The following is a 14,928-nucleotide window of genomic DNA, read 5'->3' on the forward strand; positions in this document are numbered from 1 at the left end:
TTCTTTTGTTTCTCTATTGTGTTTCCATTCCTTCTCCAGTAAATATATTTTAGCCATATGTAATCAATTACATAAAGTGTAAGAAACCTGGTAAGTATCTGAATTTTTTGTATCTGACTTGGCATCCCCTCCCTCTTAAAAATAATTCATTTAGCATAAACATACAATGAAATGAATCTACTCAAAGTGTCTTTAATGATTTCCACCACTGCAATTACATCCTGTATACTTTTGGGTGGATTTCCAGCCAACTGATACACCTCTCAAACCCTTGGTAACTAGGAAATGTTCCAATTCAGCTAGCTTGTATTCCACCATCCTGAGGTTTACCAATAGTCTCTTCTGCATGGGTATCGAGTGTGGGAAATTATTTAAAATATCCCAAGAGAGGCTGTTGATTGAAAGATTGTTGTCTGCATTGCTGTTAATCAACCCAGTAGAATAGGGTTTTACTAGTGCAAAAGCAGTTGAATTTGATGACATTTTGCCAGTGCTTCTCTGTAAAGAAAGGGAATTATACATATGTAGTTTATCGAACTAAGCAATTTCCCAACTACCAAACAATTTGGTTAATCTTGGTTACCAAAATAAACTGATTTTCCCTAAGAGGTAGAGATTAAAAGTGTATTTAATTACTACATTAATTCAAAAATATATTCTTCCAAAACTAGACTGAGAAAAAATATATACGAAAGTAGCCTTTAGTCAAAGCTCCATATCCTTTCCTTATATTTCCTGAGCAGTCCAGTAGGTAAACACATGAACTCTGTCTTTGACTCTTATCTAAAAGCACTTCACTTGTGACTTTAACACCAGGAAATCCACATTCACACTTGAATTATTTGTGAGTGCCCATAAAATAAAGATGGTGAGATTAGCAAACAGACACGTGGGGAAGGAGAAGCAAGAGAAGAAAGAGAGAAGGTACAGATTCTTAAAGTGGGAGATGGTGGTGGGGAATGGGCACTTACAGCTGCACTTTGCTCTCCAATGAGTGAAAAGCTGACCACATAACTTAGGGACTTGGGGCTTTTTAGAAGAGAAATTTGGAAATACGTTTCCTTAATTTTAATCCACATTATGTTACACGCATTCTACCACTACTGTCGAATCACTGGTCAGAATATAGGAATTGCCGGAGTAAGGGGTAAAAATCTGGGCCTCCTTCCAACGAAAAAGAGGAATGAGGTGATCTTCTCTTACCTCTCATTTTACTATATCTTACTCTCTTACATACACACTCCCCAGTCCATATATTCATCTACCTTCATCTAATTCAAATCTCTCTTACATTCACCATTTCCTGAAAGCGATTTTTCCAGAAGATGAACATCAAGGCACACAGAATGCCTCTTGCTATAAGTAAAAAGAAGATGCCTCTTCTCTCTCTTTGGGTTGGACCCCCAAGGCTTGTATTTAGGAAGCAGTGGGCCTCTAGCCACCCGAATTTGGAAAACTTCGGGCCAGCATGCTAGGCGTCCCTGACTGCCTGGTACAAGTGGGATGCTCTGTGTTGTCCTGCTGTATATACTAAAGAGGGCACGAGAAGTCACAATTGGGCATGCACGTGGTGGTGCTACACCACAATAAGATGACATAACAACCACCCCTTCAGGAAACCAGCCAACACTTAGTAACTGCTCACCTGGTCAGTGTCAGGTCCTTTCAGATGAGAGTGAAAGACAGTGAGGAAGTTTGGGATTTCTGGGAAGCTGAAACGTGGTGGAAGGAAAGACTCAAAATGGATTGGTTACATAGAATATTTAGTGTTCCTACCTCTTAAAAAATATGTCTTTGCTGCAACCACTCTTTTATTCACTTCAAAACACAAGACAAAAATGGACTGTAAAAAGTCGTTACCCACAAATTATCTTTGCCAGAAGCTACCTCCTCCACACTCATATTGCTATTTTAGAATTTACTCAAACCCTAGTCATATTGGAATAATTATGTACATTTGCATCATTTTACAGTTTAAGAAATAATTTTTGAGACATTTTCACATAAAAGCCTCACAATAAATTTCTACTAAAGGTGTTTTTTAAATTTCAAGTTTATATAATTTTAAATTTTTTATTTTATTTCTTAATTTAATTTATTTGTTGTTAACTTTTAAGTTCCAGGATACATGTTCAGGATGTACAGTTTTGTCACATACGTAGATGTGTGCCATGATTGCATGCTGCCAGATCTACCCATCACCCAGGTATTAATTCGAGCACCCATTAGCCCAGCACCCATTTTCTGTTCTTCCTGATGTTCTTCCTTCCCACTGATTGCACCCCTGTTCACAGGCCACAGTGCATTTTGTTACCCCTTACTATGTGTCCATGTGTTCTTGTCTTCAGCTCCCACCAGCTCCCACTTATAAGTGAAAACGTGGTGTTTGGTTGTCCAGAACCAAGGTATTTTTACTGTTGCGTCTACTTTTGTAAATGTGGAAACAGATTCATGTGTTAAACTCATTTGAAACTAATAGCAAAAGCAGGACTTGAATCCATGGAGTTTGAGCCCTGAGATAAAGACCCACATTCACATCCCTATCCACGTGATCTCTATCTCCACTCTCATTTGTGAGCATCAAGTATTTAATATTCTCCTACCATGGGACTGAACAGTGTACTTGGAGCTGTATTAATGGGAGATAACACATACAGGAATAATTTCACTAGACAAGTTAGAAATGTTCAGGAAATTCAGTTAAATGTAGACTATGGCACTGACCTAAAGACCCAGAACTAAAAATAATATCCACGGTAATCTCAAGGTGAGTGTCCAACTGCTACCTAGTAATTCTGCTAGGTAAACAACCCTCATCTTCATACAGATGGGAAGGGAGAAATTCCATGTCAAATTTTTCATATCACACCATATGAGTACAAAGCTTAAAGTTTTATTGATTCAATGAATATTTATTAAACACTTACATACTAGACACTGTTCTGTATTTTAAGAATCTGATTATAAGCAAAAATAAAGTCTTTCTTCACCTGTAATGTGCACTATAGTTTAAGGGGCAGACATTAATTACATACAGAAATGTATGTGAAAGTGCTGAGATAAATGGTACCCAGAAAGCACATGGTGATGTGGGAGCTCCTAATAAAATATGAGGTCTAAAGGGGAGTGAAGATCCTGGCTTTATGACTTAGGAGATAACAAGTTATGGAGATATGGATGGATAGAAGATAACAAGGTATGGAGTTGCTGGTCATGAATTTAGTCTTGGACAATTCAAGTATGAGGTGACTGGGAAATGAAATAAATGTTCCCAGGGAGATACATGAAGGCATAAATTTGTGAGTCATCTGCATGTAAATCATAGTTGAAACTCTAGATAAATAAGAAATTTCTTCATGTCAGTATAAGGACTACAAATGAAGAGAAGTTTGAATAGACCTTTGAAAAATTTTAACATTTAATGCCTGGGCAATAACACTTCTATTAGTATGTGATTGTGGGCTTCCTGACATCTAAGTTTTCTGTTTTATTGAATAACATTAAGTGAAGTCCATTAACCTTATCTTTAACAACAGGACATTGAATTTTGATCCTACTGTATTTAAGTGAAAACTACAGAAATCTTGGAAAATATTCTCACCAAACACATTAGAGTATTATTGCTAATGATTGACTTTTTCATTTTATTTTTTATTGTAAAATGTATATAATGTAGAATTTAACATTTTAATCAATTTTAAGTGTACGATTTTGTGGCAATAAGTACAATCACATGATTGTGCAATCTTCAGCCATCTATCACCAGAACTCTTTTAAGATTAAAAGAAACTGAAACTCTGTATTTATGAAACATTAACTTCCCACTTTCCCCTTTCCCTAGTCCTTGACAACCCCCCTTCTATTTTCTGTCTCTATTAATTTGACTTCATTAGATACCTCATTTAAGTGGAATTACACAATATTTGCCCTGTTTTGAATGCCTTATTTCAATGAGCATAATATACTCAAGTTTCATCCATGTTGTAGCATATGCCAGAATTTCCTTTCTTCCACGAAGGGTAGGCTGAATAATATTCCACAGTATGTGTATATCATGTTTGGCTTATCCTTCTGTTGATAAATTCTTGTGCTGTTTTTATGTTTTAGTATGTAAATAATGCTTCTTTGAACATGGATGTACAAAAACATCTTCAAGACCCTGCTTTTAATTCCTTTGGGTATATATGCAGAAGTGGAATTGCTGGATAATACAGTGATTCTATTTTTAATTTTTTCAGGAACTTCACAGTGTTTTCTATAGCAGTTTATATTTTCATGAACAGTGTACAAGGTTTCCAACTGCTTCAAATCCTCCTCAACAGTTGTTATTTTCTATTTTCTTATTTTTTTAAATATAGTACACATCCTAATAGTTATGAAAGGTATTTCATTGTGACTTTGATTTACATTTATGATTAGTAATGTTGAGTGACTTATGTGCTTATATCTTCTTTGGAGAAATCTCTATTCAAGTCCTTTCCTGGTTTTTAATTTGTTTGTTTTCTGTTGCTGTTGAGTCACAAAAGTTTTTTACATATGCTAGAGACCAATCTCTTATCAGATATTTGAATTAAAAATATTTTCTTTCTTTGAGTTGCTTTTTCACTGTTTTAATAATGTCCTATAATGCACAAAAGCTTTTAACTTTGATGAAGTCCACTTTACCTACTTTTTCTTTTGTTGCCTGCAATTTTGGTGTCATATCTCAGAAATCACCACCAAATCTAACATCATGAAGCTTTTCTCAAATGTTTCTTCTAAGAGTCATATATTCTTATCCCTTAAGTTTAGGTATTTGATCCCTTTTGAGTTAAATTTGTATATCATCTAAAAGATCCAACTTTATTTTTTAGCATGTGTTGATCCAGTTTCCCCAACACCATTTATGGAAAAGACGAATTGTTCCTCATTGAATAGTCTGGGCACCCTTGTTGACAATCATTGACCATACACTCAAGGGTTCATTTCTGTGCTCTCTGTTCTGTTGGCTCATGTGTGTCTTTATGTTAGCAGCACATGGTTTTGACTACCACAGCTTTGTGGTAAGTTCTGAAATCAGCAAATGTGTGTCCTCTAACTTTGTTCTTATTTCTCAAGATAGTTTTGGTTACTTGATATCTCTTGTGTTTCCAAATAAATTTTAGCATGGATTTTGATATTTCTATAAAAAAAAACATATTTGGGATTTTCTTCTTTTTCTTTTTTAATTTTTCTTTTGCATTTTAGGTTTGGGGGTACATGTGCAGAACATGCAAGACAGTTGCATAGGTACACACATGGCAGTGTGTTTTGCTTCCTTTCTCCCCTTCACCCACATTTGGCATTTCTCCCCAGGCTATCCCTCCCCACCTCCCCCTCCCTCTGGTCTTCCCCTTTTCCCCCCAATAGACCCCAGGGTTTAGTACTCCCCTCCCTGTGTCCATGTGTTCTCATTTTCCATCACCCGCCTATGAGTGAGAATATGCAGTGTTTCATTTTCTGTTCTTGTGTCAGTTTGCTGAGAATCATGTTCTCCAGATTCATCCATGTCCCTACAAATGACACAAACTCATCATTTCTGATTGCTGCATAATATTCCATAGTGTATATGTGCCACATTTTCCCAATCCAGTCTTTCATCGATGGGCATTTTGGTTGATTCCAGGTCTTTGCTATTGTAAACAGTGCTGCAATGAACATTCCTGTGCATGTGTCCTTATAGTAGAACGATTTATAGTCCTTTGGATATATACCCAGTAATGGGATTGCTGGGTCAAATGGAATTTCTATTTCTAAGGCCTTGAGGAATCGCCACACTGTCTTCCACAATGGTTGAACTAGTTTACACTCCCACCAACAGTGTAAAAGTGTTCCTTTTTCTCCACATCCTCTCCAGCATCTGTTGTCTCCAGATTTTTTAATGATCGCCATTCTAACTGGCATGAGATGGTATCTCAATGTGGTTTTGATTTGCATCTCTCTGATGATGAGTGACGATGGGCATTTTTTCATATGATTGTTGGCCTCATATATGTCTTCTTTTGTAAAGTGTCTGTTCATATCCTTTGCCCACTTCTGAATGGGCTTGTTTGTTTTTTTCCTATAAATCTGTTTGAGTTCTTTGTAAATTCTGGATACACCCCACTGTCAATATGAGACAGATCAACCAGACAGAAAATCAACAAGGATATCCAGGGCTTGAACTCAGACCTGGAGCAAGCAAACCTGATAGACATTTACAGAACTCTCCACCCCAAATCCACAGAATATACATTCTTCTCAGCACCACATCACACCTACTCTAAAATTGACCACATAATTGGAAGTAAAGCACTGCTCAACAAATGCAAAACAACTGAAATCATAACAAACAGCCTCTCAGACCATAGTGCAATCAAGTTAGAACTCAGAATTCACAAACCTACCCAGAACCGCACAGCTTTATGAAAACTGAACAACTGGCTTTTGAATGTCGACTGGATAAACAATGAAATGAAGGCAGAAATAAAGAAGTTCTTGGAAACCAGTGAGAATGAAGACACAAAATGCCAGAACCTCTGGGACACATTTAAAGCAGTCTCTAGAGGAAAGCATATAGCAATAAGTGCCCATATGAGAAGAATGGAGAGATCCAAAATTGACACCCTATCGTCAAAATAGAAAGAGCTAGAGGAGTAAGATCAAAAAGACTCAAAACCCAGCAGAAGACAAGAAACAACTAAGATCAGAGCTGAACTGAAGGAGATTGAGACACGAAAAACCCTTCAAAAAATCAATAAATCCAAGAGCTGGTTTTTTGAAAAGATCAACAAAATAAACAGACCACTAGCCAGATTGATTAAAAAGAAAAGAGAGAACAGCCAAATAGATGCAATAAAAAATGATAAAGGAGAAATCCCCACAGATTCCACAGAAATTCAAACCATCATCAGAGAATATTACAAACAACTCTATGCACATAAACTAGTAAACTTGGAAGAAATGGATAAATTCCTGGACTCCTGTGTCCTCCCAAGCCTAAACCAGGAGGAAGCTGAAACTATGAATAGACCAATAACAAGGGCAGAAGTCGAGGCAGCAATCAAGAGCCTACCACACAAAAAAAGCCCAGGTCCAGACGGGTTCACAGCCAAATTCTACCAGACACACAAAGAGGAGCTGGTACCATTTCTTCTGAAACTATTCCAAATAATCCAAAAAGAAGGAATCCTTCCCAAATCATTCTATGAGACCAATATCATCCTGATAACCAAAACCCGGCAGAGACCCAACAAGAAAAGAAAACTTCAGGCCAATATCCATGATGAACATAGATGCAAAAATCTTCAATAAAATATTGGCAATCCGATTGCAACAGCAAATCAAAAAACTTATTCATCATGGTCAAGTAGGATTCATCCGGGGGATGCAAGGCTGGTTCAACATACGCAAGTCTATAAACATAATTCACCACATAAACAGAACCAAAACCAAAAACCACATGATTATCTCAATTGATGCAGAGAAGGCATTTGACAAAATTCAACAGCCCTTTATGCTAAAAACCCTCAATAAACTCGGTATCGATAGAACGTATCTCAAAGTAATAAAAGCTATTTATGACAAACCAACAGCCAATATCATACTGAATGGATAAAAACTGGAAGCATTCCCTTTGAAATCCGGCACTAGACAAGGATGCCCTCTTTCACCACTCCTATTCAATATAGTACTGGAAGTTCTAGCCAGAGCAATCAGGCAAGAAAAAGAAATAAAGGGTATTCAAATAGGAAAGGTGGAAGCCAAATTGTCTCTATTTGCAGATGACATGATAGAATACCTAGAAGACCCCATCGCCTTAGCCCAAAAACTCCTGAAAACTGATAAGCAACTTCAGCAAAGTCTCAGGATATAAAATCAATGTGCAAAAATCACAAGCCTTCCTCTACACCAATAACAGACTTAAAGAAAGCCAAATCAAGAACAAACTGCCATTCACAATTGCTACAAAAAGAATAAAATACCTAGAAATACAACTTACAAGGAATGTAAGGGACCTCTTCAAGGAAAAGTACAAACCACTGCTCAACAAAATAAGAGAGGACACAAACAAATGGAGAAACATTCCATGTTCATGGTTAAGAAGAATCAATATTGTGAAAATGGCCATACTGCTCGAAGTAATTTATAGATTCAATGCTACCCCTATCAAGCTACTGATGACCCTCTTCACTGAACTGGAAAAAACCACCTTAAACGTCATATGGAACCAAAAGAGAGCCCACATAGCCAAGTCAATTCTAAGCAAAAAGAAGAAAGTCTGGAGTATGACACTACTGGACTTCAAACTATACTACAAGGCTACAGTAATCAAAACAGCATGGTACTGGTACCAAAACAGAGATATAGAACAATGGAACAGAACAGAGGCATCGGAGGCAACACAACATATCTGCAACCATACAATCTTTGATAAACCTGACAAAAACAAGCAATGGGGAAAGGATTCCCTGTTTAATAAATGGTGTTGGGAAAACTGGCTAGCCATGTGCAGAAAGCAGAAACTGGACCCCTTCCTGCTACCTTACACTAAAATTAACTCCAGATGGATTAAAGATTTAAACATAAGACCTGGCACCATAAAAACCCTAGAAGAAAATCTAGGCAAAACTATCCAGGACATAGGAGTAGGCAAGGACTTCATGACAAAAACACCAAAAGCATTGGCAGCAAAAGCCAAAATAGACAAGTGGGACCTAATCAAACTCTACAGCTTCTGCACGGCAAAAGAAACAGTCACTAGAGTGAATCGGCAACCAACAGAATGGGAAAACATTTTTGTAGTTTACCCATTTGACAAAAGGCTGATATACAGAATTTACAAAGAACTCAAAGAGATTTACAGGAAAAAGACAAACAAGCCCATTCAAAAGTGGGCAAAGGATATGAACAGACAGTTTACAAAAGAAGACATACATAAGGCCAACAAACATATGAAAAAATGCTCATCATCACTGCTCATTAGAGAGATGCAAATCAAAACTACATTGAGATACCATCTCACGCCAGTTAGAATGGTGATCATTAAAAAATCTGGAGACAAAAGATGCTGGAGAGGCTGTGGAGAAATAGGAACACTTTTACACTGTTGGTGGGAGTGTAAACTAGTTCAACCATTGTGGAAGACAGTGTGGCGATTCCTCAAGGCCTTAGAAATAGAAATTCCATTTGACCCAGCAATCCCATTACTGGGTATATATCCAAAGGACTATAAATCGTTCTACTATAAGGACACATGCACACGAATGTTCATTGCAGCACTGTTTACAATAGCAAAGATGTGGAACCAACCCAAATGCCCATCGATGATAGACTGGACAGGAAAAATGTGGCACATATACACCATGGAATATTATGCAGCAATCAAAAATGATGAGTTCATATCCTTTGCAGGGACATGGGTGAATCTGGAGAACACCATTCTCAGCAAACTGACACAAGAACAGAAAATGAAATACTGCATATTCTCACTGATAGGCGGGTGATGAAAAATGAGAACTCGTGGACACAGGGAAGGGAGTACTACACACTGGGGTCTATTGGGGGGACTAGGGGAGGGACAGCGGGGTGGGGGAGCTGGGGAGGGATAGCCTGGGGAGTAATGCCAAATGTGGGTGAAGGGGAGGAAGGCAGCAAAACACACTGCCATGTGTGTACCTATACAACTATCTTGCATGTTCTTCACATGTACCACAAAACCTAAAATTCAATAAAAAAAAATAGTGCTCCAATACATCTGGCAGCTGACTTTTCAGTGGAAATCTTATATGCCAGAACAGAGTGGTATATTTAAAGCACTGAAAGAAAAAAATAATTACCCTAGAATAATATATCCAGTGAAAACATGAAGGAGAAATAGCTTTTCAGACAAATGAAAGCTGAGAGAATTTATTAACACCAAATCTGTCCTACAGGAAATTCTAAAGGGAGCCCTTCAACCAAAAAGAAAAGAATGTTAAAGAGCAAAACTAATCATCTGAAAGTAAAAAACTCACTGGGAATAGTAAATACACAGAGAAACAGAGAATATTTTAACACTGTAACTGTGATGTGTAAACTATGCTTATCCTAATTGAGAGACTAAATGATTAACTCATCAAAATAATAACTAGAACAACTTTTCGAGACATAGAGAATATAGCAAGAAATAAATAGGTACAACAAATGCAAAAAAGTGGGGAGACAAAGTAAGGGCTTACACTTTTTATTAGTCTTTTTTGTAAATGCAAAGAATGTGACATTTCCATCAGCTTAAAATAATGGGTTATAAGTTAATGTTTTTTTGTTGTTTTTTGTTTGTTTGTTTGTTTTTGAGACAGAATTTTGCTCTTGTTACCCAGGCTGGAGTGCAATGGCACGATCCCGGCTCACTGCAACCTCCGCCTCCTAGGTTCAGGCAATTCATCTGCCTCAGCCTAATGAGTGGCTGGGATTACAGGCACGCGCCACCATGCCCAGCTAATTTTTTGTATTTTTAGTAGAGATGGGGTTTCACCATGTTGACCAGGATGGTCTCGATCTCTTGACCTTGTGATCCGCCCACCTCAGCCTCCCAAAGTGCTGGGATATAAGTTAATATTTGAAGCCTTATGGTAACTTGTAGCAAAAGCATAGTGTAAATGAACAAAATATAAAAAGTGAGAAACTAATTCATATTACCAGGGAAAATCACCTTCAGTAAAAAACAGGAAAGAAGGAAAAATAGAAGAAAAGCCCACAAAATAACCAGAAAACTAATAACAAAATGGCAGGAGTCAGTCTTTACTTATGAATAAATAATAATATTGAATGTAAATGGACTAAACCTTCCAAATAAAAGACAGAGTGATTGAACGGGTATGAAAACCAAGACCCAGTAATCTGTTACCTCCAAAATCACAATTCACCTATAAAGACATACATATACTTAAAATAAAGGGATGGGAAAAGATATTCCAAGCCAATGAAACTTTAAAAAAGCAGGAGTTATACTTATATTAGACAAAGTACATGTCAAAACAAAAAGTATAAGAAGAGACAAAGAAAGTCACTATATAATCATAAAGAGATAAATTCAGCAAGAGGACATAACATGTTTAAATATATATGCATCCAACACTGGAACACTCAGATATACAAAATCAGTATTATTAGAGCTAAAGAGAGAGATAGGCCCCAATATAACAATAGCTGAGACTTCAACACCCCACTTTTAGCATTGGACAGATCTTGCAGACAGAAAATCAACAAAGAAACAACAGACTCGATCTGTACTATAAGCCAAATGGATTTAATAGATATTTACAAAACAGTTCCTCTAACAGCTGCAGAATACAAATTCTTTTCCTCATCACATTATCATTCTTAAGGATAGATAACATTTTAGGTCATAAAACAAGTTAAATCATTCAAAAATGATATAATATCAAGCATCTTCTCTGATCACAATGGAATAAAACTAGAAATTAGTTCCAAGAGGTATATTTGAAACTATGTAGATACAATGGAATTTTAAAAATACACTTCTGAATGACAAGTGGGTCAATAAAGAAATTGAAAAAATTTCTTGAAACAAATGATAATGGAAACAAAACATACCAAAACATATGAGCTAGAGTAAAAGCAGTATAAGAGGAAAATTTATTGCTATGTGTTCTTAAATCAAAAAAGAAGAAAGATGTCAAATTAATAACCTAATATTGTATTTTAGAGAACTAGAAAGGCCAGGGAAAACCAAACCAAAAATTAACTTTAAAAGAAAAAGTAAGATCTGAACTTAGAAAAATTTCAAAGGAAAAATTGAAATGAAGAAAACAATACAAAAGATCAACAAAACAAAAAGTTGTTTTTTAAGATGTTAAACAAAATTGACAAACTTAAGTAGACAAAGAATAAAAGAGAGAAGACCCAAATCAATAAAATCAGAGATGAAATGAAAGATATTACAAAATATACTGCCAAAATTCAAAGAAACATTAGTAGCCACTATGAGTGACTATATGCTAGTAAATTGGAAAATCTAGAGAACACGAATAAATTCCTATACATTTAGAGCCTACCAACATTGAACCAGAAAGACATCTAAAACCTCAACAGACCGATAACAAGTAATGAGATTGAAGCCTTAATAAAGATGCCCCAGTAAAGTCAAGCTCAGGCTTCACTGCTGAATTCTACCAAACATTTTTAAAAAAACGAATACTAGTTCTACTCTAAGTATTCTAAAATACAGAGTAGAAAGAAAAATTTTCATACTAGTTTTACAAGGCCAGAATTACCCTGATGGAAAAACCAAAGACACATAAAAAAGAAATGTGCAGGCCAATATGTCTGATTAATATTGATACAGAAATCCTCAATAAAATACTAGCAAACTGAATTCAACAATATATTAAAAAGATCATTCATCATGAGCAAGTGGGATTTATCCCAGGTTTGTCATGATTGTTCCACATATGCAAATCAATCGATGTGATGCATTATATTAACATAATGAAAGACAAAACCCTATGATCATTTTCACTGATGCTGAAAAGCATTTTATAAAATTCAACATCCCATCATGATAAAAACCCTCAAAAAACTGGGGATAGAAGGAACATATGTCATAATAGAACCCATATATCAAAGTCCCACAGTTAATGTCATACTGAATTGGAAAAAACTAAAAGCCTTTTTTGTAAGATCTGGAAGACAATAAGGTTGCCAACCATCACCACTGTTATTTGACATAGGACTGGAAGTCCTAGCTAGAACAATCTGACAAGAGAAAGAAATAAAAATTATTCACATTGGAATGAAATAAGTCAAATCATGCTTGTTTGCAGGTGATATGATTTTATATTTGGAAAAACCTAAAGACTCCACCACAAAGTTTTGTAACTGATAAACAAATTCAGTAATTTTGCAGGATACAAAATCAACATACAAAACTGAGTAGCATTTCTATATGCCAACATTGAGCAATCTAAAACAAAGAAATTTTTAAAAAAACATTTATAATAGCCACAAATAAAATTAAATATCTAGGAAAGAACCAAAGAAGTAAACAAAATCTACAATGAAAAAGAAATTGCAAAAAAAAATCTACAATGAAATTATAAAACACTGATAAAAAATTGAAGAGGACACCAAAAAATTCAAAGATGTTTCATGTTCATGGATTGGAATAATTAATATTTAAAAATGTCCATGCTTTCCAAGGCAATCTAGAGATTCAATGCAACCCCTATAAAAATACCAATGATATTCTTCACAGAAATACAAAAAGTAATCCTAAAATTTGTATAGAACCACAAAAGATCCAGAATAGTCAAAACTATCCTAAGCAAACAGAACAAAACTGGAGAAATCATATTATCTGACTTCAAATTTTTCTACATAGCTGTAGTAACCAAAACAGCATGATACTGGCATAAAAACAGAATCATAGATAAAGGAAACATAATAGAAAACCCAGAAACATATCCACTCATCCACAGTGAACTTATGTTTGACAAAGTTACCAAAACATACACTAAGAAAAAGACAGTCTCTTCAATAAATGGTGCCGGTAAAACTGGATATCCATTTACAGAAGAGCAAAACTGAGCACTATCTATCTCTCACCATATACAAAAATCAAATGAAAATGAATTAAAGATTTAAATCTAAGACCTCAAGCTATAAAACTACTATAAGAAAACTTGAGGAAGAATCTCAAGGACATTTTTCTGGGCAAAATATCTTGAGTAATATCCCACAATCACAGGCAGCCAAACCAAGAACGGTCACATTGGGTGGAATCAACTTAGAAAGCTTCTGGACAGCAAAGGAAACAATCATCAAAATGAAGAGACAACCCACACAATGGGAGAAAATATTTGCAAACTACCCATCTCACCAGAATATATAAAATGCTCAAACAACTCTATAGGAAAAAAATCTAATAATTCAATCAAAAATGAGCTCAATATCTGAATAAATATTTCCAAAAGAAGACATACAAATGGCAAACAGGCTTATGAAAAGGTGCTCACCACTGATCATCGGAGAAATGCAAATCAAAACTTCAATGAAATATCATCTCACCCTAATGAAAATGGCTTACATTCAAAAGACAGGCAACAACAAATGCTGGTGAGGAGTTGGAGAAAAGGAAGCCTTATACACTGTTGATGGGAACATAAATTACTACAACCACTGTGGAGAAGGGTTTGGAGTATCCAGTAATTCCACTGCTGATTATAAAGTAAATGACTATATTGAAATAAAGTAAATGACTGAAATAAAGTAAATGACTATATTGAAAAGGTATCTGCACTCCCATGTTTGTTCCAGCACTATTCCCAGTAGTCATGATTTAGAAGCAACCTGTGTGTGTGTCAGTAGATGAATAGATAAAGAGAATCTAGTACATACATATACAATGAAGTACTCTTGTAAAAATAATGAGATTCTGTCATTTGCAATAATATGGATCAAAATGGTGATCATTATGTTAAGTGAAATAAGTCAGGCACAGAAAGACAAACATCACATGTTCTTACTTATTTGTAGCATCTAAAATGAAAAGCAATTGCATTCCTTGACATAGTGAGTAGATAAATTGTTATCAGAAGATGCAAAAGGTAGTAGAGGCACTGGGAGGAGTTGGGGGTGCTTAATAGGTACAAAAAATAGAAAGAATGAATAAACCTATTATTTAATAGTACAACAGAGTGATATCATCAATAATAATTTAATTGTACATTTAAAATAACTTAAAAATATAATTGAATTGTTTTTAACACAAAGGACAAATGCTTGGATGGAAACCCCATTCTCCATAATGCAATTATTTCATATTTCATGCTTGTATCAAAATAGCTCATGTACCTACAAAAAAAAAAAAAAAAAAAAGAATAGCTGGGCACGGTGGCTCAAGCCTATAATCCCAGCACTTTGGGAGGC

General features: G+C 35.6%; 1 protein-coding gene across 1 annotated transcript in view; it reads right to left on the reverse strand.

Moving 5' to 3' along the window:
* Window positions 1–192: 192 nt before the first annotated feature.
* Window positions 193–14,928, reverse strand: part of LOC100894945 (kita-kyushu lung cancer antigen 1 homolog) — a 72,191-nt gene continuing 57,455 nt past the window's right edge. The window contains exons 3-4 of the mRNA XM_078363039.1: window positions 1,298–1,434; window positions 193–498 (exon numbers count right to left, since the gene is read on the reverse strand). Coding sequence (XP_078219165.1) covers window positions 193–498; window positions 1,298–1,434 — 443 coding nt within the window. The remainder of the gene's footprint in view (window positions 499–1,297; window positions 1,435–14,928) is intronic.

Source organism: Callithrix jacchus, chromosome X, assembly GCF_049354715.1.
Source record: "Callithrix jacchus isolate 240 chromosome X, calJac240_pri, whole genome shotgun sequence".
NCBI lineage: Eukaryota > Metazoa > Chordata > Mammalia > Primates > Cebidae > Callithrix > Callithrix jacchus.